Below are 27,631 nucleotides of genomic sequence, written 5' to 3'. Positions count from 1 at the left end.
AATATTGAATTCTATAAAACTTTCCAAATTCGGTTAACGTTATCAATATACCTATCACAATATTTTAAGTGTTCCTTCTCTAGGTTAATTAAAAAGATTATTTTCAGATTCATTGGAACGTAAAGGTGCTTCTTGAAATGAAAATAATTGTAATGCATCATCATATGTATATATAGTGCACTATAGTTACACCACTGGCTTCATATTTGAGAAATAATACTCTAATATTAATCTGAGTAACAGTACTACATCTTCACTGTACAGACATTGACCATTCTGTGTAGCCTTGCTAGATATAGTATGCTTTTATAGGCTGAATTTACTTGTATATTTTGTCTCTGGGCTCTGAAAGGCTGTTAAACCGCCCCACAGTAACATAGTAATATAGACCAATTCCAATAGGCATGTCTACCAAGTTCAACAGTAACATAAACATTCAATGCCATATGTGGTGCAGTAGGGAATCACTCCACACACAAGCTACTTTAAAAGCATGGCTTCAGGACTGCCATCATGCCTAGCACCTGTCAAAATAAATCTTTTTGACATGTTGAACAAGCCTACTATTAATATTAGTTAAGTCACCTATAAGTAGTGCACTGGAGCTCATGAGGTATGGTTGCATTATTTACAAAAGTGGGACATGCAAAGATGGACTAGATATGTCTATGCAGTAACAGGAATCGAAAGTTTTGCTAACGCTGTCTTTCTATTTAGTCAGGGTTTATCTTAAAATAAAAATACAATTTACTAAGTTCAGTTAGGTAAGAGCTAGCGATATCATCTTTGCAACATTGTGATAACTATACAATGCCTAATTAATTGGTGACATTCTGTAGATTATTGTTGCATTTACCACAAAGTAGGACATTCCTAAAAACTGGTTATGTCAGGCCCCTGCTCTTGCACTGGCAGTAATTGGACTTCCCTTGCTTAGAGTAAAGATATAAGTAGTGCCCATAAGCAAAACAAAGGGCCTTTGGGAGCAATGGGCTTTCTGGTAAATCTCTAGTAAGAAAACTGTGAGCAGGTAAATATAGGAACATATAATAATAGCTATCTAGGTTGTGAGGGGATGGGAAACAATTATATCTTACAAAGGGCAAGCAGGAACCCAGTAAATGCATGTTTATAATAAACAGAACTCTCTTGTGAGCTTGCTTTTGAAGCTTGTCTTCATCATAGTCAGACAGACTTCTATCACGGTGCCCCGGGCCCAGACCAGTAAGAGTGAGATTCATGCTGATAGGGAAGGGGAGGTTCTCACTATAATAGGGAAGCTCCAAGAGGGCTGACAGAAGCGCCAATGTGATCCCCTTGTTCTGCTTCTTTAAAAGAACAGCAGTATATGGATTTCTGAGATTGTTTGGCTGTAAAGTAAAGGAAACACTGCTAAAAGGGATCTTTCATCATCACTTTAACACCTGTTGTGGAGCTACAAGGTGAACAACTTAAATATCCCAGCATACTTGGCAACCAATGTCAAGATCTCCAGTGGCTTACACAATAGCTGAAGCCACTAGAAAACACAGGAAAGAAAGGAAATCAGGCCTTCTAAAGCTATTCACATGGGGTCTGGAATTCCATGCTAGTGAGGCATTCTCCTTCAATTATTTATTAAAAAGGCGATCAAGATCCACGCCCGCAAGAAATAAATGCTTAGGGCCGGAGGGAGTTTTTTTCATCTCTCAATATTTTGGCACTATGATGGATGTACTAATCAATCACAGAGCATAAATGACTTATTGTAAGGATAGCCCATTGGTATTCATGAGAAAGGGATTTGTGGTGTTGAGTCTTTCACAATGCATTCCACGTTTTATATTCCTTTGCTAGAGGGTGTGGAACTGAGGGTGGCCACAGTCAAAGGTCATCATGTCTGGTGCATGCCTAATGACATGACCTGTCTGAGCATTTCTTTGAACAGTCATATGAACTGCTGATGACTTTTATATAACCAGAGAATTATCAGACCAGTAGCAGCAAGTTTTCTATGTTGTTTGTACTGGCTGCCTGTTTGCGCATTAGCTGTTGCCAAGACTGAGTCCACTGGCCTGTATGCACAGAAACCTTCAGCACAAGAGCGGAGGAACTGTCAGGTCGAGCCTGAGAGGCCAACCTTATTACATGCTGCGTGAGGAGGCAGTTTCTGCAGACCAGCGCATGACCAGTTTGCATCTCCACAGGCAAGTCATCCGTTCAGTCCAGGTCATGGTCAGTGCATGTCCAGGCGCAAGCCAGCTGCTCATTCAGCCTCGGGTGTCTACTCGGGTGTCCATGAGCACCTCGTGTGTCTTGAGGCAATGTCGTACGGTGACGTGTTTGAGAGTTAGATGCCCACCAGGGGCTTATGCACATGATTTTGGAAATATTGAACAAGTTTGGCATTGTATCAAATGTTAAAATGTGTGAATTTGCCAAAAGTAGAATTGAATATTTAGGCATTGTGATATCTGAATAAGTAGTGGAACCCGGAACTGGTCTTGTGGAAGATATTACAAAGGCACCCTGTCCAAAGAGCAAATTGCATCCTTTTAAGGGGTTTGCAAATTTAATAAAAACATTCTCGGCCAAAATTGTACATTTGAGAGAACTGCTCAAGGAAAAAAAAAGTGTTCTTGTGGAGTGAAGAGTGCCAGGATGAAATTGCAGCTCTGAAGAAAGACATAGTCCCTGATGAAGTTCTGGCACCATTTCACTCTACCAGGGCGTGCATCATCACAGTAGACTTGAGTGCCACTCTTGCTCAGAAGAAAGAAGATGGAGGTGAATCAATGGTGGGGTTTGCGTCCAGGTCTTTTAAGGAAAATTAGAAGAAAAAAAAATCTGCTATACAGAAAGAACTATTGGCTTGTTGTTGGGTGGTGGAATGATTTAAAGGTTTTATTTGGGGGGAGGAAGTTCATGCTCAAACCCAATCAGAAGCCATTTGTTAACATACTTGGAGGTTCAGTGATAAAGGAACACATCCCTTGACTGGCCAGACTGAGCTCCAAGTTTTTGAAATGTAATTGTAAGATTGAGTACCTTCCGGGAGTAAAAAACACCATAACTGATTATTTATCACGTTCCCCAGGTCCTATCAGGAACAATCAATAAATTGGGAAGAGGAGGATGAGGAATATTTGATAGCTACAGTGGATGTGTGCCAGGGAAATGCATTTACTGAGGATGAATGGATGGTCGTAATGTTAGTTGATGAAGATCTCGAGATTGTCAAAAAATATATCAAACAGAGTTGGCCCAAAAGGAAAGGGTTACCAGTGTCCATTCAGTCTTATTTCAAGCTAGCAGAGTTGTGAGTTGAGAAAAATGGAATGTTAATGAGGGGAGACAAACTATTTCCTCCCAAGGGTTTAAGAGATTAGATAATATGCCAATGAAGGATATTTGGGTCAAACCATCACAAAATGGAAAACTAGGCACAGTGATAGGTGGCTGGGAATGTACACAGAAATCACTGCAAGCGCCACAGCTTGTGTTATATGTGGCAACAGTGACAAAGGGATGAAGACAGAGTCTGTACCATTGCAAACTAGAAGTCTACCTGAGGGCCCATGGTTTAAGTTGGTAATAGATGTTATTGGTCCATTCAATATGCTACCACAGAGATGTACATTTGCTATGGTGGTGGTAGACTGCTACAGCAAGTGGTGGGAGGTAGGCTTTATGGAAGAGCCCAATACTAATGTGGTGATAAAGTTCCTGAAGAAATTGTTTTTGATAGAGGGGGTTCCAAAAGAAATTGTATCCGACAAAGGAGTACAATTGTTTTGCAAGAAATTAAGGATTTTCTTGAAGGCATTGCAATAAAACACAAGCTTATTGCGTTATTTATCACCTCCAGGTTAATGGACTTGTTGAGAAAATGATTGGCATGTTGATGGAGTGCATTCAGTGGGCGGTCCAAAACAAAATTGAGTTGAGTGATGCAATAGAGAGTATGCTGTGGTCCCATCGTACATGTCCTTATGGTGTTAATGGATTATGTCCTTTTGAAATCATGAGGGGACAAGTCCCAATGTCAAAATTATGTCTTGCATGGTTGAGGGGTTTTCAGCAGAAATTCGACCGTGCATTCTTTTTAGCTAAGATTATGCGACCAACAGTTGAGAAATTTCTGGGGAGAATGAAAAAAAGATATGATGCTAGACACTACAGAGCCTATTAGGTTGGTGGTTTTATTTTTTTCGGCCGCAACCGTAGCGGATATTGAGTCCGAACACCATGCGTGCGGCGGTCCCGCCCATCGTATTATGATTTGACCGCCGCACACTTCCAGCAGTCCTGCCCTTTGTATTTTGATCGGTTGGATTCCACAGCGTTAACATTGAGACAGGTGGTGCTGGCAGCAGCACGCTGCGTCGCGAAAACAAGCATTTTGTGCATTTCACTGCACTACGAAGGAGGTACTGCACTGTGCCAGCCACTTGGTGCAGTGAAATGTAGGTGGGTACCCGCCCAGTGCACCCACCCCCCCCACATGAGGGTGGTCTGCAACGGGCCCCTCAACCCAATCCCCATCAGCCTTTCCATAGCAGAGAGAGTGCAGTGAAAAAGCTAGCTTCTGCATGCATCCTAATCCGGACGGCAGGAAAAGCTAGGCACCGGCACCATTTTAGCAGTCCAGCTCCGCAGGCGTATTGCTACAGGTGGAAAAGCGGCGGACGGATTTTCACACTGCTGCGGTCACCACCGCCATCATAATCTGGCCAGCGGTTTTTAAGGTTAAGATCGTGGTGCGGAGAACTCTGCCGACCCGGCGTTGGCGATCCGCCCGCAATCGTAATAGGCACTGAAGTGGCTGACTGCAATAGCGACAATTGGACAGCTGACAGGCCATCATGGGAGGTCTGACTGCCGTATTCTGATAGTGGGGGTCGGACCATGAGCTGTCGGACACAAGACTGCTGGCTCTACCAGGATCATAGATCCCGATGAGGCGGTGGTAGGAGCAGCATCCCTGAATGGCACTTGCTGGAAAGAGATATGGGTGGCTCCAAACAGGGCAGCCCGCCATCGTAGGCTGCTAAAAAGTGGCACTGGGGAGCCCCACTCACCTCCGTTGATGTGCATGGCACATGGTGCACAGACATGCAAACAAAGTGAGGGGGGGCTCAAAATTCAAAGACATACCATGGTGCCTAGGTTTTGGGCAAATGTTGGTGTCCTTATTTGTGATATTAGGTTAAGGTTAATATGGCGTTCTTGTATTGTGTGTTGTAGATTTTTCCACATGGAAATGTCTTGGCTTCTAAGAATTAATGAATCTTTTTATGAGTGTATTTATGCAGTAATTACTTTATTTATGAATGTATGTATGGCATTTGGTGTAATGTGTTATAACCACCATAGGATTTCTTCTGCATACCCCAACAAATGCCTACAATGCAGCAACAGAGGCTTGTGGGGGATGCAGACTCCTATCACTGCATCTACATATGCACAATTCTGACACTGCAGCCCCCTACCACTTAAAGGGACGGGGCAGAATTTTATAAATAGGTTGTCAAGATACAAAAGATCATCGGGGTAGGGCATAAATCACACAGAAGGGTACAAAGTTCCCCGGGGAGAGTGCTATAGTGTGGAGAGGGAAAAGAAGTGCAGAGTCAGGGAACTAGGGAAGTTCCTTTGCCGGAACTAGAGAGCCTCACACACCCAGAGCCTTAGGTGTGAAACACACCTTGACTGTAGGATGTCCAGTTTCATCATCGGCTCACTGCTCCTCGTCAGACCGGCACTGCAATGTCTGACAGAATGCCAAAAGGCACTCTTTTGGCGGAGTTCTTTTGTTCCTTGCCGATGGTGTGTGTGAGTGAGAAAAAGGGAAAGTGTAGTCGGTGCAAAGTGAGTGAATATTAAAAAGGGTAAGCAGTCCACAATGGATTTTATTAGCGTGGCTGATTCCCTGATTAAAAGGGGTGAGAGGGGAGCTAGAGACTGTTGAGTGTGCAGAAAACTAACTCAACCCCCTGGTGTGGTCAACATGTTTCTCGCCAACCGGCGATTCGTCAGGACCTTAACAAAGTACTACACAAGAAAAAAGTGATACAATGCTCATTCAGGAAGTAAAAAGCAAATGTAAATACAACCTCACTGGATCGGGTACAAAGAGGGCCAAGGGGTCCTGCTCTAATTAGGCGACCCTAGGGGAGAGTAACACGGGCCTCGCAGCATGCTCCTGTGAGGCCAGCGCTGTCTGGTCGGTGTACCTGTGCACAGACGCTGGGACGGCGGAGACACCTACCCCTCACGCTCGCGGCACCTGGTCAGGGCATAAATCACTGTCTGCTCATCCAATGTCCACAACCCACATTCACAATGTGAAAGTTATCCATCCTAAAACCTTTTGAAAGGACAACAGCTCTTTTGCGGTGTCACTATCCAATCAATGGGTTTGCAATCTCAGATAGCTTTGTGATTCATACCTTTAGGACATCGAGAGTGGTTTCTGAGGTCACAAAGCCTACAATTTTGCATGCCTTAGGCTTTGCAACTGCAACAACCTTTTCTTCTCCGGTCCCTAGCTGCCTAGGTCTCAATTAATTAAAGAATATGTCCTGGAAGAATCATGCCCTCCACATTCTCAGTTATTATAGCTAGCCATTTCCTACTTAATGCACTATCCCGCCCCCCTATTGCTGTAAGCACCCTTTCCTCCAAGCTGCCTTTTCTTTCTCTTCCCCTGCACCTCCTTTGATGGTGCTCCACTTTTACTACATACCTCTCCTCATGTAGAGCGGTTCATTGGTTTGTACATATGATTGTGTTAACAAAATCATAGTCACAGTTTTATTTACATGATATTAAGTCAATAGAAAATAAAGCCCCATTTCCAACTAAAAGGGATTTGAAAGTTAATATTTATGACTCTTTGGAGGGGTTTTGTAATGTGCCACTATATGGTCTTCACCTTATTGGTGTTTACACGTATTTGTTTGCAAGCAAATAAATGTATCATAACTTATCTAACCAACATAAAGTAGCACCTACTATATCCCTAACACTAGACCACATTCAAAAAGTGACCCTCTGAGTGGCGCCCAATTAAAAGAGAAGTTCCTCTTGCCCTGTGCAGCGTTCAGCTGTCTTATAACTATGTTCAAACTTAACAAGTAAATATTGTTTTAAAAATATCAAGAATGTAAATATCAAAAATAATTAAAAAAACATATTGAACACAAAAATATAGTTTTCTACATAAACATAGTTAAACATAGTAAAAATTCAATACATTAACATTAAACAGTAATATAATGTAATTTAAATATATTTAAATAATGTATAATCATATAAAATGTAATACTTATTAAAATATATCTATGTGTTTGTTTATTTAAACATAAGTAATTTAAAACTGTTATTAAAATAATAATTATAATTTATGCTACATTGTACAAAAATGTTAAAATTAAAAAAGAACAAATGAATATAGATTTGTATGTATATATATATATATATATATATATATATATATATATATATATAGATACAATAAATTGCAAACTGTAGCAAATAAACTGGATATAATTCTAAACATCATAACAGTTTAATTACACAAAAAAAGTAAACAAAATAAAAACCTAAAATGTTACAACAAATATATTGCATATTACAAACAATATAACAAAAGCATAAAATTGTAGGGATAATATATATACTAATTCAACTCTAATCTCTGCAAGAGTAGGGAAATTGTTAGACTCAGTAGGGGTAAAATGTACTATTCCCACTCCAGTCACTACTCTCATACCCCTACAAATCTCACAACCTGCACCTAAAACTTAATGTAATTTTAAAAAATACACAAGTAATATATTTATCAATTAAATAATTAATATAAATCAATCATTAATTAGAATGTATTTACTTCCCACCCTGTACCCCTATAAACCCCACAACCCACTACAGCACCAACAATTCTAATAAACGATTACATTTAATTTAAAAAGAACTACATATTTGCAAACTATATTAAAAACGATTAACAATAATTATACAAATGATTTATAGCATATACAATTAAAATATATATTAAAATACATCAAAATAATTAAAAATTGATATTATTAAAGATCTTTTTGTAAACAATATTAAAAACATAGATATTTTTAAAATCGATATTAACAACATAGATATTTTTACCATCGATATTACTTACCTTAAAGTAAATATTCTTGTCAGCGATAATTTTGCACAGGAAATTTGTACATCACGATATTTGAAACTCGATATTTCAGCTCCACAATATTTTTTTCAATATTTTGTCTTAATACCTTAGGAATCATCTATTGTTCATGCTTTATAGGCAAAACCAAAATACATAAAAATAAATTTCAACTTTTGGCACACAATGTAGTCTGAAGTAACAGAAACTATCTTAGCAGAAGGAGGGGAAAATTCTGTCTCACATTGAATGGCTTTTATCCTGGAAACTATTACAAACATTTCAGACTGAAAAACTTGAGAAAACTCAATTAGACGGCATGTTTACTGATTTTGGAATTGTTAGGATAAATACAGGCATCAATGAGAATAGTTGAATCAATAGCAAGAAACTCAATGCAAGCTAATCTGCAACTTGTGGTTCCAGTAAACCTTCCCAAGACAATCTATGCTACTGGCCTGAATTTTCTATGGCAGATAAAGTACGGCTTGTTTGATGCAAACAGAAGTAACTTATGTCATGAGTAGGATACTCCCTTTCATGGGGGAAAAGTACATCTGGTTTATTTACAAATCTTCTTTGCTGAAACAGTGCCTGTTAGAAGACACAGGTTTTAAATGTACAGTATGTGTGAGAAAACATACAATTGTCCCCTATGTTTGTATTATACACATGTTTCAGGTTAGGATTTTGTATAATTTCTTTATTCAGATTTTTGTAGGATTTTTTTAGCTGAAAGGTTTTACCTAATAAAGCTTTCCTTCTCAGTCTAGCGGTTAAAGTCAATTATCATGAAAGGTGATCATGTATTGGTACTTAGACTATAAAGGTGTCATCTCATTGTCCCCTCTACTCCACATTGAAGTGAAGTATGGTTCGGTGAAATGCTTTTTTCATAGAGGTTTCCAGCACTGCTAGACAGTAGTCTGCTTCACAGAACATTTTGAAAACATCTTGCTTCAATGTTCAGCACATTTATCTGACAGAACAGTAAGGCACTTTCCTGCATTGACAGCTCCTGCAGGAACATCACACTTAACCTCGCCTTCCCTGATCCCTCATTAAATCAGATGACCTGTGATCATGATGATTTAGCAAAAGTGGCACCTCTTACATATCATGCTTGGCAGACATCTCTCCAGATGACCATGAAAATACACCGGGTTTCATGACCACATGGTGCTTAAAATTGAGTTTTACTAGGACAAGAAGCCATTCAAAATTAATGTACAGATAAACAGATTGAAACATCCACAGATTACAGTCTATCAACTGGCCACACATTAAGCCATAGATCATGAACTAACCAACCAGTTATTTTGTACATATTTCTTAAAACTGTCTATCTCACAGTCAATGATTTCTTGTGCCTGATCTATATGCTTACTTTACTACTTTTACATACACTTTCTGGCTCATTTTTGAACTCTCTAAACAGTGGGAGTTAACAAGACATGAATCGACAAGAAAAGTGTGTGCTTCAATGGCATTTATCTTGAAGGCCCTCTTGGATAGACTGGGCTTGAGTAGCAGAATATGTCACCTCCTTTCCCTCTTGGTAGAAATTACAGCTGACCAATTAGAAATAGCTTCTAATGGGTACATTTGTGAGCTTGATGCTCGATCGAATACTCTCAGTCCAAAGATATGGCAAATTCAACTGCTTAAATAAAAATGTAAAATGAAGCCACTAAACACCATTAGACCCTAATAACCAGTTCCGACACACAATGTGACTCAACTGGAATCTTATCAATAATGCAGATCAGTGGCTCTTCAACACTAACTTTCACAAAGTGGATCTAGCAGAAATAATTTGAATATAGTCAATTTAAAGTTTCATCAGAGCTATGCCTATACACTCCATTGTTAATCTGATCGGCATGAAAACCATCACAACTAACTTCTTACCCAATAGTTGATACGTCAGCATTCTGATCTGTGCTGTGAGTAGCCTTTTCAGTATAATTCAACATAATTAGTCTGTATAAATATCATAAGAAGATCTCCAAAAATGTCAAAGCAACAGCTGACAAACGTACTACCACCGTTGAAGGCCCAACATAAAATGATAACATGGCTGAAACACCATATGTTTCCATTCATTACCTGGATGAGCATCTCAAGTTCAGTGGTGTTGATACATGCGTGCTCCTCTACAAAGGCATGTTTTTGAATGAGAATGGTAGTCCTCTGTGAGCTCTCATGTGGTTGCTCCAGTGCTTTAAATACAGTAGCTCCAATGATAAGGTACAAAACGACCACCAGGAATATGGTTGACACTGTCTTCCATCTCATGACACTGGCTGATATATCGCTGTCTTCAAAAGTAGACAGCACAATGGGCTTCGTAGAAAAGGAGAGTCTTGGCTTGGCGTTGTGAGTGGCAGATTTAGGATCCAGTAAGTCAGGTGCCGCCACTGAAAAAAAAGAGATTAGCATCAGGTAACAAGAACATGGACACTGAAAAGATTATTCTCTTCATTTGTGCGGTCTGGACATAAAGTACCAAATAAATGAAAAGTAGTGCATTACCTTTGGTATCATACTCCTAACACATTCAAAAACAATTTGATACATATCAAAATTAGTGCAGCATGACCTACTAAGACAGGAAAAAGCAAATATATCTACTTTTTCAAGATATTTTGTGGCCTGTCTCAATTGTTAGCTAATAATGGATTTACATTAAATACTGTAACAAACACTACCGCAGAAAGATTTAAGTGTCGATCTCAGACAAAAAGACAAAGAAAAAGAAAGAAAAAAAATCTGATTGCAAAATAAAATATTAGAAAAAATGAAATGTATAGAGACCTTAGTGCTTAAGATGTCATGAAACAAACATTTCATGAAGGATTTTGGAAAGGAAAAGTATCCCTAAAACATTTTCTCCTAAAAGTACTACTGAAGCATTGAAATCTGGTGACAATCCTCTTTTTCCAATCCTGACAATCCAATTGTTTCTTTTCTGCTCACTGCGTATTGTTCTGAATCTAGTTTAATGTATTTAAGAATTTTTTAGCAGCTTTGTATAACACAAACAAGATTTAAACAGATGACAGAATTCTTACAATATTCATGAATTGCATATTAATAGATATAGAAATGTTCAGCATATACACGGTTGCATTAATAGAATGCATGGGATGTTTACATTTAATGACAGAGGAGAGAGTGAACAAGTTACATACATTTCTAGAAATATAAATATGGTACTTAATTCCAGTTCAATTCGGTTGACCCTAGGTCAGAGCAGTCAGCATACAAGTTGGAGGTAAAATCCGCTATGAGGTAAGGGCGCTCATCAGCTCTTTCGGAAGTTCTTTTTTCTATTTATTTTAAATTCAATAATATGTAATTCATAAATACGTAATAAAACATGTTAACCTGTCTACAGTAGGACAACATTAATTTGTGTAATGAGTAAAATCAAACATTTGAAAAGAGTAGTAAAGGTTATACCTTAAAAAATATCCAAAATAGCTTACATCTACAAACAATAGCAAGGCGCATATGCCATTAGTACTGGCCATGGTGTCGAAGGTCTGGTACAATGGACAATGGACATTTTTTTTAACACGCTGGAAATTGCATTATAATAAATAAATATTCATCAGACAAATAACATTTAAACAACTGTGCTGAAGAGGGATGGAAAGGATGTCCTAATGATATTAATCTAATCTTTTTTTATAAATTTCGCATTGTCTTACAAATCCAAAAAACATCATGCCATGCTTTGTGAAATTTTGCAAGATTGTTTTCACATCTAAAGTGCAGGTTCTCTCTAGATGTTAACGCAGATAGTTCTGGTAACCATAACATATGTCTAGCTTGTTTCTCCTCTTTTAATTAGACAGAATCACTTTCTTTCCCACCCTTACTGCTCTTACAATCCATGTTCCTTTATCGGAATCCGTCAAATATACTTGTCTCAGATAATTAAATATAATGAATCCTCTTGAAGGTTGCACGAATAATCCAGTACTCCAAATAATTGTTTCTGAGCCCTACTTGAACACTGTGGAAAACTATAGAGCAATTAAAGATCAAGAGTGACAGGTTATGATCCGATGATCTGGAGTATTATATTTCCAGCAGCTGCCATTATCATGATGGAGTGACCTATACGTCTTTCCTGTAGACCAATATGATTGTCACAAGATTCTTTGTTATGTCAGTTTAGGATGGATGACTGGGAAAATGTTGTTCACACCTAAGCAATATTGTAAACAGGCCATGGAATCTATTTCCCATCAAGTCTCTATTCCTAGGTCAGACCGATATTTGGCATGCAAATCAATATCTTGCATACAGTATGCCGTATTTTTCTAAATATTAGATTTTGACATGGGTTAAATGCAAGTTTCTGAAGCAAAAATTATTGCAGAGACTAAAGGGTCAGAATCATTTGCTCTTCTGTGAATTTACCGCTTCTCTTATTGAGGCATATTTTCATGTTCTGAACTGAAATTTTTGTATGAACATAAAGTTCAGAGGAGATGTAAATCCAGACCCTGGGTGCACTTATTGAAAAAGATGGTTTCGACTTGTTTCCTTCTTGAACTCCAGAGTTTCCAGCAGAAGGGTGGCTGAGCTGCAATGTTTTGGGTGTTACAGGACCATAATCGAAAACTGTGAAATAAATAGATAAATAAGGGAATTTACAAACTCCAGAAACTATACTCACTCGCCCTGCACACGTCAAGACGAGCTGCATCTCATACAGACCCCAGGAAACAATGCCCTAGTATGTTAGCCTAAAGAATAACCACCTCACTAAAGGGACTATTAGGAGTCTGGTGGTCCACGGAGTGCCAGACTCGTGGGGGGCCTCGAAAATAACCTCACCTAGAGGCCAATTACGATTTAATTTTTATTTTTTTTAAATTGCTCCAACACAGGCACCAGGGAACGTCATTCCATGTGGGTGTTGTGGTGGTCAGGAGGCCGCAATATGCTTGGCGGGACCGCTGCACTCCCACCAAGCATATTATGAGTTTCCTCTCTGCTGGCAGTGTCACGGACAGACAGGAAACAAAGGGGGCTATACAGGGCCCCTGGTGCCTCACGCCCTGTGGATGCACACGGGGGACATAACATGTGGCCTCCTGTGTGAATGCACACCAGTTCCATCACTTTATAGTCCATGACATGCAGGAACCGTTTTTGGCATTCCCATTGCGGTGCCCATATTCGGTGGCACCACCGTGGGAATGCCAAAAACCAGCCCACCAGACAGCATGAAACTAATCTGGCAGACGGCCCAACCACAGCTTAGGCAGTGCGGCGGCAGGGTGGCAAAGTCATAATCAGGCACATGGTCAGCACCACACAAGATGCTAGGTCAAAGCCACAATACAAACTAAAAACTGAAAAACGAAAGTGTAAGACAGGCTTTCTCCATGTATACTCCCACAATCTGAAATATCATCCCAGTCAACATCATAACTTCTCAAACTTCCTGCATGGCAGAGATGATGTAAAGACTCAACACTTCAGAAAACACTACATCTATAAACAATAGGAAACACTTGCTTGAATATTATGCCTTAATACAGGCTGCTGGTTTGAGAGAATGTTTTTCTTCATTTTGAATTTTCGTTTGTGATAAACAAGCAATTAAAATCTCTAAAATATATTGTAGATAGAATGAAGAGGCTGGAAGGAAGGCATACTGTTGCCTTTTTAAGTTAACAGAGATGGGATGGATTTATAGCAGGTAATAATCCATCTCACCACAATGAAGAATGTTTCAAGGGCATGCAAAACAAAAAACATTCAGGTTACAGCACTTTCTCCAAAAAGAAAGATTAGAAAATGAAAATCAGCTCTTGTATGGAAAACTATTTTAAAAGCCGGTTCAAGTATATATTAGAGGCCACGCCTTAACTTTAAAGTAAGAGAGGTGTAATTCAATGAAAAATTCTTATTATAATTGGCTTGTTTTATATACATTAATTCTAACTACAAATACTTTTCAGTATTCGGAGGATTAAATAGACAAAAACATATTTTAAATGCTACGCAAGTTAATTGAAATACATATATTCCAAACTGTTCTTAGTCATGCAAACAAAAGAGAGTAAACTAGCTGCTTCCCCCGCACAAAAAAAAAAAATCCCCAAGCCTACATTCATCCTATCTATGGATAAATAAGTGAAATAGAGCACTGATGGCATGTGGCTCTATGACCATTGGAAAGTAGGTTTAAGGTCATATAAACCAGAGAATACCATTATTGTTATTAAAAACATCTTAAATAGCTGATAAAACGTACAGTGTTGAAATATTACACTGTATTCTAATTGTATTTATATAGCGCTTACTACCCCTGCCGAGGCGTCAAAAAGTTTTTCGGCGATTAGCCCGCTACTCCAGAACCCAAAAAGGATTACTGGTGGATTATAGTGAAATTTGAGTGGTGGACATGTGACTCTGTTAGTTGGATTGAAAAGGATAATGCGGGTATTGAGGTGTACAGACAAGGTAAAAGTCTAGAAAGTGTTTATTAGGAGATCATAGTAGTAAGATGAGGTTTGGGATGAGTATAAGGAGAGATAGAGGGAATAATCTCTAGAAATGGATTAGGGAGATAATAGGAGTAAAGTGAGTTTTGTGTTGTGATAATAGATTTTTCAATGTTTAGCCACACTGGAACATATGGTGGGGAGTCCACTAGCCATAAGGCTCCCTGCTTGCAAAGAAAATCTATCTGGCAGTTCCTGAAGGAGGGGAGACCCAGGCCGCCTTTTTCTTTTGCCATCTGCAGCTTTTTCATAGATATCCTGGCTTTCTTCCCCCGCCACAAAAACTCACCAAACAGCCTGTCCACTTTCTTAATAAAGTCGTCCGTAAAAGTCATAGGAAGCATGCTAGCAAGGTAGTTCACTAGAGGGGTGGACATCATTTTGAGAGTCTCTGCTCTGCCCCACCAGGAGAGAACCTTGGGTGACCAACCATCTAATCGTGTTGAGATCTTTTTCAGGGTTAGTTCCTCATTAATTCTCAGTGTTGAAATTAAATCTTTCCTAAAATCAAGGCCTAGGTACTTGAAACAGTGTGGTTGCCAGGTGAGGCCGGAGTCTCCAAGGATCTCACTATTCCCAATATTGTTGAGGAGTTTGACCTCCGTTTTGTCCTTATTTAGCTTGTAGCCCGATACCTTGGAGGATTCATCAATGGTATGCATGAGTGCCGAAATAGCCTCATCTGCTCTTTCAGACAAAATTAGTACATCATCCACGGACGCGGTCAGTTTTATGTTACAATCCTGGAATGGGATACCGGCAATAGCATCATTATGCCTTATATGAAACAGGAACGGTTCAATTGTTAACAAAAACAAGGATGGGGAGAGGGGGCAACCCTGTCTCGTACCCTGCTTCAGGGACAAGGAAGAGGAGAAAGAGCCACCCGCTCTAACCTTTGCAGTGGGGCAGGTGTACAGTGACATGACAAGTTTCGTAAACGTTGCTCCTAGATTGAATTTATTTAACACGGCCTCGATAAAGGTCCAGTCTACTTTATCAAAAGCCTTCTCTGCATCCAATGTTATTGCAGCCGTTGGTGTATCTAAGAGCTTAACTTTCTCCAGGACGTGTGCTAGAACTCTGGTATTATCACTGGATAATCTATTTTTAAGAAACCCTGCTTGAGAAGGGTGGATCAGGTTAGGGAGAACACGTTGAAGGCGTGCCGAGAGAATCATGGCCAAGATCTTGCAGTCTAGATTAATTAGGGAAATAGGTCTATAATTTTTTGGAAGGGAGGGGTCCTTGCCATCTTTCGGGAGGACGGCTATAGTAGCTTCTGCCAGAGTTCCTCTTACTGCACCTGTGTCACTTATTTCCTGGAACAAATGGAGGAGGGGGTCCACCAGAAAGGAGGCAAAGCTTTTGTAAAATTTAGCAGTGAAGCCATCAGGGCCGGGAGCTTTACCACATTTTAGAGTCCTAATTGTTTTCTCTATTTCAATTGTCGTAATTGGTTCGTTGAGCCTCTGTTGGTCATCTAGGGAGAGTTTCGGCAGGTCACATTCGTTCAGGTATTCCTGAATCTTACCCTCCTCTACAGATGGATTTTTGGCATAGAGGGTTTCGTAGAAGTCTTTGAAAACTTCTGCTATTTCATCTGGTTCAGAGTGGCCCACCCCCGATGAGTCTTTAATGACATTAATTGAATTCTTTTGGACTTTAAACTTTAAATAGGCGGCCAAGCTCTTACCCGCTTTGCTGGATTCGCAAATTTTGAGTCTACGTTTCCTGTCTAACCATAGGCCCGCTCTTTCGCTAACAAGTTTATTGTATTCATATTTCTTAGCTGTCATTGTATTGAGAATTACTCTGTCCCTATCTATTAGATGTTTGTTTTCTAGATCCAATATCTCTCGTTCCAGTGCTACCAGTTTAGCATTGTGATCTTTGTTCATTGCTGAACGGATTTTGATACATACCCCCCTGATCGTGCCTTTTAATGCCTCCCAGCGAACTAAGTCAGAAGTATCCCCTCTTTCATTCAACTCCAGATACAAGTGAATGGCAGATTGGATAGCGAGTCGATGACTATCTTTATTCAGTATTTCGTCATTTAAACGCCACAATGTTTGTCGTGAAGAAGGCTTGGCGTTGGTTATGGAAAGGGAGATACACGAGTGATCGGACATAACTCTTGGTTCTATAGAAGAGTCCTCTATTCTCGGTACCCTATTCTGTGTGATTAGGATGTAGTCAATACGCGAATAGGAATCATGTGGTGACGAGTAAAACGTATAGTCCCTATCTGTGGGGTTTTGTAATCTCCATGTGTCCACCAGGTTGAAACGTTGGCACAAGTTAAGTAGAGCTTTGTGAGACTTGTTAGATTTGAAAGTGCATCGTGAATCCCTATCTAGGAGTGGGTCCATTGGAAAGTTGAAATCACCCCCTAGTATGTGTATAGCAGAATCTGGAATAGACTCAACCTGTTTTGCTAACCCCTCCCAGAAAGTTAAGTCACTAGTGTTTGGAGCATAGATGTTGGTGACATAGAACTCTGTGTTATCTTTACTTAGTTTGGTCGTAACCCATCTACCCTTCTCGTCTGCTGATGAAGAGAGTACCTCAACTTTTGAACGTTTAGCTATCAATATCAATACTCCATTCTTCTTTCCCACTGCATCAGAGCCTACTACTTCAGAATATTATTTGTTTCTTAACGTATAGAACTGTTTGCTGTCTAATTTGGTTTCTTGTAGCAACACGATATCTCCTTTCTGCCTGCGCAAATAGTCCATTATCTTTTGCCTTTTAACGGGTTGATTTAAACCTTTTACATTTAAAGACAGAATTTTTAATTTGTCTGTCCTGGCCACCCCAAGTGGCGTATCAAGAGTAGAGCGCGTCATTCTAAAGAATTACAGACAGAATATATTGGTATGATTCTCAGAGAAATTAACTCTATGTGAAACAGTGAGATCATGGATTGTTGTAGACTCAGTGACCCGATCAGTGTAGCACCCGAACCATAAAAATGACGAGTAATCGTGCAAGCTTGTAAGGATGACATGCAAACGCCAAATCTTGTCGGCATAAATAAAGAAAGAGAAAGCAAGAAAATGAAAACCAATACATACAACACACACCCCCCAACATCCTCCCACACCCCCCACACCCCCTCCCCAACCGCAAACAGAAGCATGGTGACTTGAGGAAAATCGCGGTGTTCCCTCCCGTATATGCTGATATATTAGAAACATCGGAACAATTTTGTGTACATTCAACATAGTGATAACTCAACTAGCTCCATGAGAGAAATGTCACAAGTTTAGCTTCAAGGTAACCCCCTTCCAACACTAGAACATTTATGCATAACAATGAGAAAACAGTTTTATACTGTAAAAGGAGCAAAGGGCTTCACACATAAGCTAACTGTAGTCATCAATATTTCTGAGACTGTGCATCTTAAAATCTAAGAAAACATATCTGGGACGGCATACTAGATTTAAGGTAAAGAGCTCCTAATGGGTCTAACACACCATCAGGCGACTGATGTAGTACAGTAGCGAGCAAGCTGAGTACTATGAATTATGCCCAGGAATATATATAAAGTTTATACCGAAATTATCAGAGTTGCGGATGTCCTGAGCAAAAGAGAATGAGCAGCCAACTGCCAGTCCTTCCTACCAACAGTCAAGAGCAACAAATCTGCAGATAACGTACGTAGAGTAATTGGACTGATAGACATGTTAGCTGGTGAGAGCACAGTGAAATTTCACATAGACAATATAAGCAAAAGGATACTCATTTATAGCCGGAGGCCGAAGCTGTCCCATTTTCCATATTGTTGGTATCCATGTCACGTTCATCCAGATCAGTCAGCATGCGCCTGAATTTCAAGGGGTCTGAAAAGATGTGTGGAGACCCCTGCACGATCACTCTGTACTTTGCCAGAGCCACAAAGCCAAACTGGTAGCCCCTCGATTTCAATTGTGGTCGAAGCGCCAGGAACGCTTTCCTCACCTCCACCATTTCCTTACTGTAGTCCTGTGAGATGTAGATCTTCGCATCCTTCCACAAGATATGATTGTGTTTCCGGACAAAGGCAAGGATTTGTTCCACGTGTTGGTAGCGCAGCGGTTTACACACTATAGGCCTGGGGCCTTTTTGCATTTTAGTGATCCTTCCTGGCACTCTGTGGGCCCTGTCGAATTCTAGGGGATGAACAAAGGTCAGATTTGTAGCCTGTACGAACCATGATTCCAGGAATTGGATACATGAGCCTTCCGTGTCTTCGGATCCCTCCGGAACCCCGAAAATGCGCAGGTTCCCCCTTCGATTCCTGTCCTCCAACTCAGCCAGCCTTCTTGTAGTGGAATCCGAGGATATGCACAATTGTTTCGCTTTAACTTCGATGTCCTCGAGTCGACTAATCCTTGATTCCGTCTCTGTAAGGCGAGCGTTGGTGTCCCTTATGACTTGTCGAATTGCCACAACCTCCTCTTTGGTCGATTTGGCTAGGTCTTTTACCTCATCCAGCCTGCTTAGGTTCATGGCTATTGCGTCCGGTGTGACTTTCTTGGTCTTGACAGGAGAACCTGGGTTTGAGTGGTCAGATTTGACTCTTTTCAGGGAGTTCTGCTCCTTGGAATCCATTGTCCCAGTGTCAATTCCAGTGCTTGGGTGGCCCCTCGTGAAAGACTGTATTTATAGGCCAATAGTGGAAAACTTACAGCAGAACACTTGATTGTGCAGGATCCCCTGATGCTCTTCTCCGCCTTAAATTTAGCAGTTGAGTTAAATCTTCACCACCACCCTTTGGGCCCAGTAGTATAACAGTAAGTGACTAGGAGGCTGTATGAGGCTTGTCAATGGCAGAGGGTCAGTAGGTCACCTTCTTATTCGTGCATCTAGCGTCATTGACTCAGACAGAAAAGCAGGGATCAAGGAACCCATCAACCTCAGTGTCAGGGACCAGCTAGCAGTTATCTGCAGTCATTTGTGATCATTTGCAGCTTTGTAAGGCTCGTTATAGATTGTGCCGCCATGATTGGGAGCCCGGGTTTGCCAAGACACGTGGTTGCATCATTAATAGCGCCGAGCGCCGTGCTTTGGAGGCTCGCGCTATAAAATGTCAAATATGCTGGAAATGTATCCCTTAAATGCCCAGTTCCTCTTCACACATGGCGTGGGGGTCATTGTTGGTGCGGGTGTTTGCTGATGTCGCATGCACACGTAGTGGGGAAATTGAGCCGCATCAAGCCGTTATGAAAGCAGCAGCGGCCATCTTGGTAAAGGCTTCGTTCCAGTGAAGGCTTCGCGAGTCAGCTATATCAGCCGTTACTCGCCGGTCTAATCGCTAATGTACTCACGGATCACCGGAGAGGTAGAGCGGATTCAGTGATTCCGGATCTCCAGCGCATTGGTGAGTGCATCGGTCACGAAGGCTGGCCTTGGAGATCCCGTACGCACGCTCTCTCGTCAGCGTCGCCGCAGCATGGGCGCTCCGGGATGCCTCTAGTTATGTGAGTTTCTGAGCTCCGTCACCCTTGAAACTCGGATCGCCGCACTCCCCTCACATTCCGATTGACTGTTCCGGTACTCTCACGGGGGTGAGACAAGTTAGAGAGGTTCCAATGCTGGTTGTTAGGCCGCGTTACGGGAGGAGAAAGGAACTAAGGTGCCATCTTCCTCGGCGTCCAAACCACGCCCCCATCACACAACATTTTTACTTACTGTTTCATTCAGATCCATACAGGGCAAGGAAGGGTCATCATCCCATTGATGTCTCTAAAGTGCCAATAATTATTCCTATAGTGTGGGTATCAATATTTAACCAGGGGCCACTGGCACCATCTCATGGATTCCCACATGTTGACAATAAGTATTGTCCTTATATGAGAACCAGTATTTTATCACTGGTGGGAAATGTATATAACCTGTGGATGCCTATAGTTTCCAAGAATTTCCACCTTATGCCAAGTACAGCATTTTACCAGGGCATGTATTGTGCATGATTGATTGAATGCTCACAAATTGCCAAGAATGACCTCATATATGCAAGGTTAGGCATTCTACTTGGGGGAAGAACAATGGGTTTGATTCCATAGATGCCCACAAGGTGCCATAAACTACAGGGGTACTTTATCCCTCATGTATATTCTGAAATGTTTGTGACATACACAGTAACGCAAACAACATGTATCTATTACATCTCAATCAGAAACTGCATCATCGTTAGAAAATGCTTCTTTTTCTGAAGTCACTCAGATTTTTGTTTGCTGGCAGGTATTGCTGTTTTTTAAATCTGCACACTGAGGCACTGCTGATCAGTCCCCGGTGTATGTGTTTTGATCCCTTAAACATGGTAACACTGCTGAATTCACAATTGGCATATTTAACTTTCAATTAAGGCTATAGAATATGGTGTAGAAAAAACACAAATAGCAGTGAGGTTACATATCCCATGTGGATTGAAGCACGTATTGTGCTATCCACTAGGCTGGCAGGGAAACATGTCCTCAGGCCTACATGTGTAGCCTGACTGCTGCAACGTTTAATCCTGTAGTCGAACCTGTAAAATATCCCTTTTAATATCAGCTAATTCATCTTTAAGTGGGCTCTATAACCCACAAGATAGGGTGCGCAGTATTTAAAAGTGGAACATGTAAGGATTTATGGCTGTCATGTTCCTACCGTGACTAGCCCCTGAAAAGCTATGTCACTGTATGGGGCTGTAGCTGTTTAAATGACAGAAACTAGGTACAAATAAAATTCTGCTTTTAGTCACTTGGTATGGAATAAGCTACATAGTCCATTCAACCACAGTGTTAATTATTTAGTAAAAACCCACTTCAGTAATAAAACTGGATTTTTTTCATACATTTGCAGGAAAATTTATTTTTAAACTTTAGCCTTTGCCTGGCAAATGCTCCAGAAGGCTTATTAGCATTAGCCTGTTTGCAACTGCCCTCCTTATCAGTGCTTTCCCCTTAACGCGGTGTAAAAACTGCTCCCACGGAAAAGACAATGGCCTCAGTTTTTTGGTAGGAAGACAAGGGTATGAGATACATGACTTATCCTCTCTCAGGAAAAGCAGTTGAGGAGGGTTCAGGAACTTCATTAAATTGGAAGAGACCAGGATGCATCCTGCCTAATCATAGCATAAAGTAAGTTCAGTGGAAAAGAAGAGCTGATCCTAGATCCAGCTTTGTGTGGTTGAGGAGGACAGGACTAGTCATGTTCCCTCGAGACACCTCTAGGTGGGTCCCCATACTCCGGGGGCAGAAAGGTTCTGCCACCTGCATTTACCCGGAGATTGGTGTACTGCAGGATAATTGCAGTAAAGTAAACAGGTTGTGCTGCAATAGGGTGAGGTTTGTCCTGGTGTCATCCACATTCACTGCCTAGTGAACTGTACAAATGTTGGACAGCACCCCCACCTCCTTAGAATACATCTGGACCTGCTCTCCATGAATTATGTGGAGACCTGAATAGCTAGACCTTGACCCACTACCCTGGACTCGTGGTGAGGACGTCAAAAGCTGCAAAAGGCACTTTTCATGGAGTGACCAACTTACCATTTGCAGCAGACCTGGACTAGACCCTGCAAGTGGCCTCTGCTGCAGTGAGTCCTGGTCCATACGTTCGGTCCCTTAGGTCCTGCAGTATAACAATTCAGCAATAGGATATTCTCTCGAAATGTGAACCTTTTATTGACTTACAATACCTGCAGAGCTGCAGGAGGATCACCCAGCAAAGGTATCCAATATTGCTGTGGCCTCCTAGGATATAACCTGTAGCCTTTTCCTATGTGGAGTATCTTTAGCTCTAAAAAGAGACTAATTCTAGAGGCACAAATCATGATGGGACAAAGGATCAATAGTATGCGGCAATGAGTGTACTTCACTGAGTTTGAATTTTCCCACTCAGAACTTGTCCTATCAAAACCTACTTCTTCAGAGGGATTTAGCTAATGAGTGTCCGACTTCCAAAAGATCACACCCGATACATGTTCAACCTTGCCCCACTGGAGGATTTCAACTTCCAAAAATTGATTAAGTCAAAAGATAAAAAAATGCTGACCGGAATGATCTGCTTGGTGTATCCGACCTCTGTTCTATTGCAGTCTGACTGAAATTCTGCCTAGGTCCTGGTTAACCGTGAACAGTGACTTTTCACTGGCACAACAGTGGCACATTGCTCAGCACTACTAAACTGTCATTCTAGCATGCTTGCTGTGTTTCAGAGATAGCCATTTGTATGTTCAAATTTTGATAATTGATGTTTTATTCGCTGAGCGAACCATCTTCATTTGGCATTACTGAGCACCTCTTGATCCCTTTAACACCTTGGCTGCGGCTGGAATTCCGGGCCGGTGCTGAACATTCCGATCGCGTGCGTGGTTGTGACGGCTCCCAGCCGTCATCAGCACACGCCCACCGTGACTCATGACGGCTGGGAGCCGTCATGAGCACCGAAGGGGTTAAGCTGTTTGATTTCCGGAGTGAAGCAGTGGCTCAAGTGTGCTCCCAGACCATTTCAAAGTAATGTAGAGAAAATAGATAGAACCTATTCACTTGTGATGCTGGTCAGCTCAATGAATGACTTGACTAACAAATCTATTAAATATTGCTAACATTATGCCCAATTCATAAAGATTTTCATGTTAGTAATTGTGACTTGATGCTGAATTTCCAAGATGTAGTCACACTTACTCATTGATTTAAAAAAAATAGCTTTGAGAAAAGGGCATGTTTGATGTCAGACAGCAGTCGAGCAAGATGAATGTGTGTGGTCTACTTGTCTTCTAGCAGGGATTTGGTACTGCTCAACTGCTGTTAACAAAATAATCATAGGCAAGCTTAATACATAAGTTCCAAAGTGGTGGATTACCTTAGAGCCTGGTAAGTGACAGGAGACACATCGCCTTTGTAAATGCATTTTACTGTAGGCCGAGAGGGGCAATAAAAAGAAGTCTTAAGGCTCTTCCATTTCATAACTGTGGTATTCCATTACCTTATGTCATCTGGAACCTTCCCATGTCACTCAGTAGAGTGTTAGGATCTTGGAATGTTTTCCCTTGACAGCAGACTGTTACTGCTTGACTGATGATCAAGACATCTCTTGCTACCTGTGGTTGTTAAGCTGTTCTTCCTACGAATAAACCTGCTTGAACCTACCTCCTGTGTAGTCTCCCTTACTACAATAACTGTAAAGGGGTTTTGCAGAAACGAAATGATGGAAGCAATGCCTCTTTGCATACAACACAGAAGTCTCAAAGATATGTAACAGCACAAAAATAATAGATAGCAGTTCGTCTTTAATGTTCTCTGAATGCAGCATGCAATCACTGAAGCCATGCCTGTGATTCAAGGGGTTTTCCTTTCTCGCAGTATTTCTCAGTTGGTTCATCATTCAGCGCCTTTGAGCCCTATTACTGGGTGCTACAAGCTGCTACAGGTTGCAAATGGCCCCTCACTTTTCTATTCCTGTGCCTCGCTGCGCCTTGCCACTTGTGCCGCTAATTGTTACCAAGTGGGCGGACTGTCAGACGTTAATTAAGGTTGACAGGCAGCACCAGTCCGCTGCCATCTATCAAGGTAAATTGACCTTTAATATTTTTAACAAAATTATGCATTTAGAAGAGGATATTTTTCTTTTAGACCCTTCAACTGGTTCCAATCAGTTGTGGGTATTTTTGCAGAAAGTCAGTAACATGAATTTCACCTTTGGACGTCTTTGCTGTGGTGTAACCCACATTAACTAAGAGCATAAAGCTCTACGTAGCTATATCTGATTAGCATTTTATTCAATTTGGAGAATATAAAAACAGCATCTTGCCACACGTGGTATTTTTTTTACATCTTGGATGCTGATCGTTATTTCATGTTGCTGTTGGGATCATAATTCAGATAGCTAGGGAGGGGCAGAAATTGAATCTGTTTCCGGATCACCATTTATTACTCATACAAACTCTGCGAGTATTGCTAAGAAAATGGGTCTTATGAGGACATACTGCTAGTGTTCATCTTGCTAAATTAAAAGACATATATTTATAATTTCCTTGAATTTATGTTTCCAAGAAATCGCAATGAATTTAATTCAGTTAGAGGCAAAATCCGGAAGAAAGGAGTTAGTGACTCCGGCATTCACATAAAACAAAGGATGCACAATCTTAAAGCAATTGCATTATACAGTATATTTAAAGAGCTTCATAAATTGATGCATGTCATTTTTGGCATTTTGAGTTACATAATAAATGTTATGCAATAATATTAACAGAAACACATTCCATTCGTTGTATCAAAGGGTAAGAGTTTTGATGCTTGCCGATTGTGAAAATATCTTAAATGGCCTTTTCAGTCTGTTCTTAGAAAATCATGTAATTGATTTCTTAGTCAAGACAGTGTGTTATGAATAGGGTTCAATGAATCTGAGGTGGACGGCTACCATGGAAATATAATCGTGTTTCAAAAACAGACTGTTCGTAGCACAGCAGATGCAGAGCACATCTCGAATATATCGACTAGCAAGTTTTCATCATAATATTAACTTTTTGGAAGAATGTAACAAAGCATCAGTACAGAGGTTACAAGTTGTTCGTGCGATTCGTGGAAGAACGGACCCAATGCTAGAGGCGCCAGCGTGTTGTGAAATTTCAGCTGCAATGTAGTAGGATTCTAGATTGCTGCCACTCTCTCCTGGGCAATTGGAGGCCTTACACTTATTGCAAAAAGAGACATTTTCCATAGAGACAAGGAAGGTTCTTTTCTGGGAACAAGAGGCAATGGCCCATTGAATAACCTTCTTGGCCAAATATTCCAGAAGTGGTGACTGTGGTCAGTGTCCTGTTAATGTTGCAGCCACTGATTGTATGCTGTGAAGATGCCTTAACACTGCCTGATAGACAACAAACACTAAACATGAGGTCCAGATGACATTTTGATTCAGAAATATATACAAAGTGAATCACTAACTAATTGCATTGCCACATCATTCATGTCATATTATATGGTTCAGAGGGGAGAAAAGTTCAATTGCCGTGGACATGTATTGATCAGTGGTAACAGTACCAACAATATGTCTGGGAAAGCTTTGTGGGCCATCTTCCACTTCATAATATTGGAGAAGCACTGTAGCAAGGGCATTCTGTTCATCACCTTTTCTAAAGTCCATGTAAACTCTCTCAGTGACCCATTGAGAAGGCCAAACAAAATCTTCTCACATCAATAAAGGATCAGTTTTTGACATTTTTGCAATCTTAGAGCTTTTACTGAACGAATGCCGTCACAGAGTTATATTTCCACGGCATAAAGTTTCTCAACCAACTGTAAAAATGTCTTTGAAGAGAGCATGAGCTATATGTATAGATAGATTTATATATGCCAAGATACCCTCTAAAAAGTGGTATCATCGACTCTATCAGTCACAAGAAAGACCTAGGGGCAGATGTATCATCCGTTTTTTTTGTCGCAAACGCTGCGATTCGGAAAATAGCAGCGTTTGCGACAAAAAAAACGGGATTTGGAACGTATCATGCAAAAAGCCTCGCAATATTAAGGAATCGCTAATTTAGCGATTCCTTAATATTGCGAGGCTTTTAAGAAATAGCAAATTGCGATTTAAGATTTGAAATGTATCAAGCATTTCAGTGTTGCGATTTTTGACTAAGAATTCGCAAATTACCATCAACTTGTAGTTGGTGGTAACTTGCGAATTCTTTTCAAAAAGCACTTTTTTAAAATTCTAAAGGTGCCATATGACGCTCATACATGCCCTTAGGGCATGTATGTGCGCCATATGCGTACACATATCAAATTCAGGGGTGCAGCAGGGTGTCCTTAAGACACCCTTGCACCCTTGAAATTATTCTCAATTTGCGATTAGCTAATTGCTAATCGCAAATTGAGTATAATTTTACATTCATTCCTATGGGCCTCCTGGCCCATAGAAATGAATGGGAAATTATTCCTTAATTGCGATTAGCAATTTGCTAATCGCAATTAAGGAATTCTAAGGATTCGCTAATAAATAGCGAAATTCTACATACTTACCATGTTTCACTTCTCAAATAGCGATTCCTTAACAATCGCTATTTGAGAAGTGCAAAATGGTATCTTGATACATCTGCCCCCTAATTCCTTATGCTCAATCATTGCTGGATTTAAATCGAAAAATGCAAAACATTCAAATCCATCAATTTAAAGAAAGATCAGGCTTCTTCAAAATCTATCAAGCAAAATATCAAGCATTGTACAGATGTTATCCGTGTAATCAGTCACTAATGAAATGTGCCATGCAAACTATTCATAAATAAGGATTGGTTTTCACAGAAGACAATACCAATACTGAATGCAATAACTAATCACAAGAAATCTGTAACAATTCTACCACACAGCTGGATAAATAGTGATAAATTCACAAGAAGATCACCTTGGCTAATTCTGAGCTCTAAGGAGTTTAAAATGCGATTATCATCCAAGGCTGCTAGTGAGCAAAGGCCTTCAGAATACAAAAGTCATAAAAACACATGGCCATGAGATATCCAGCAGACCAGAGCGCATTTGAGGCTTCTTTGGAGAAGAATTTTTATCACTTCACTTTGTAGTATGCTAGTCCACTTTCACCCTGAATAATTATACCACTCTTGGGAGTATGACATTGCTCATTGTTGGCAATTGAAGCATGTAAATTACATCTAAAAGTGGGAATATTTGTAGAATGATTTGCCTCTGTCTCTTTTTATCTAATGGAAGTGCTTTGAAAATGTCCATGCATCAAGATAAATTCATGATTCAATTAGCTTTACCTCTAACCATCACATAAAGATCAGAAGGACATCTCAGGCAAGATTCTTCTCACAATGTCTCTTCTGGTACCTACCTACTCAAATACTTGTCCTTTCTTCTCAGGAAACCTGGGTCAGTCACTAACACGTACCTGTTATTTGACATTTAAATTCAGAGACAGAATGAGTGGC

The 27,631-nt window shown here is 40.4% G+C and overlaps 1 protein-coding gene across 2 annotated transcripts in view; it reads right to left on the bottom strand.

Annotated features, from left to right (window-relative positions):
- The window catches only part of KCNK2 (potassium two pore domain channel subfamily K member 2), a 529,235-nt gene that overhangs the window by 443,222 nt on the left and 58,382 nt on the right, over positions 1–27,631 (bottom strand). For both annotated transcript variants that reach the window (XM_086927899.1, XM_086927900.1), the window contains exon 2: positions 10,280–10,590. In XM_086927899.1, coding sequence (XP_086784025.1) covers positions 10,280–10,590 — 311 coding nt within the window. The remainder of the gene's footprint in view (positions 1–10,279; positions 10,591–27,631) is intronic.

The sequence above is a fragment of the Lissotriton vulgaris genome, chromosome 6, assembly GCF_964263255.1.
Source record: "Lissotriton vulgaris chromosome 6, aLisVul1.2, whole genome shotgun sequence".
NCBI classification, from domain to species: Eukaryota; Metazoa; Chordata; class Amphibia; order Caudata; family Salamandridae; genus Lissotriton; species Lissotriton vulgaris.
The sequence above is the reverse complement of the archived record's forward strand: the minus strand, read 5'-3'. Positions and strand labels throughout refer to the sequence as shown.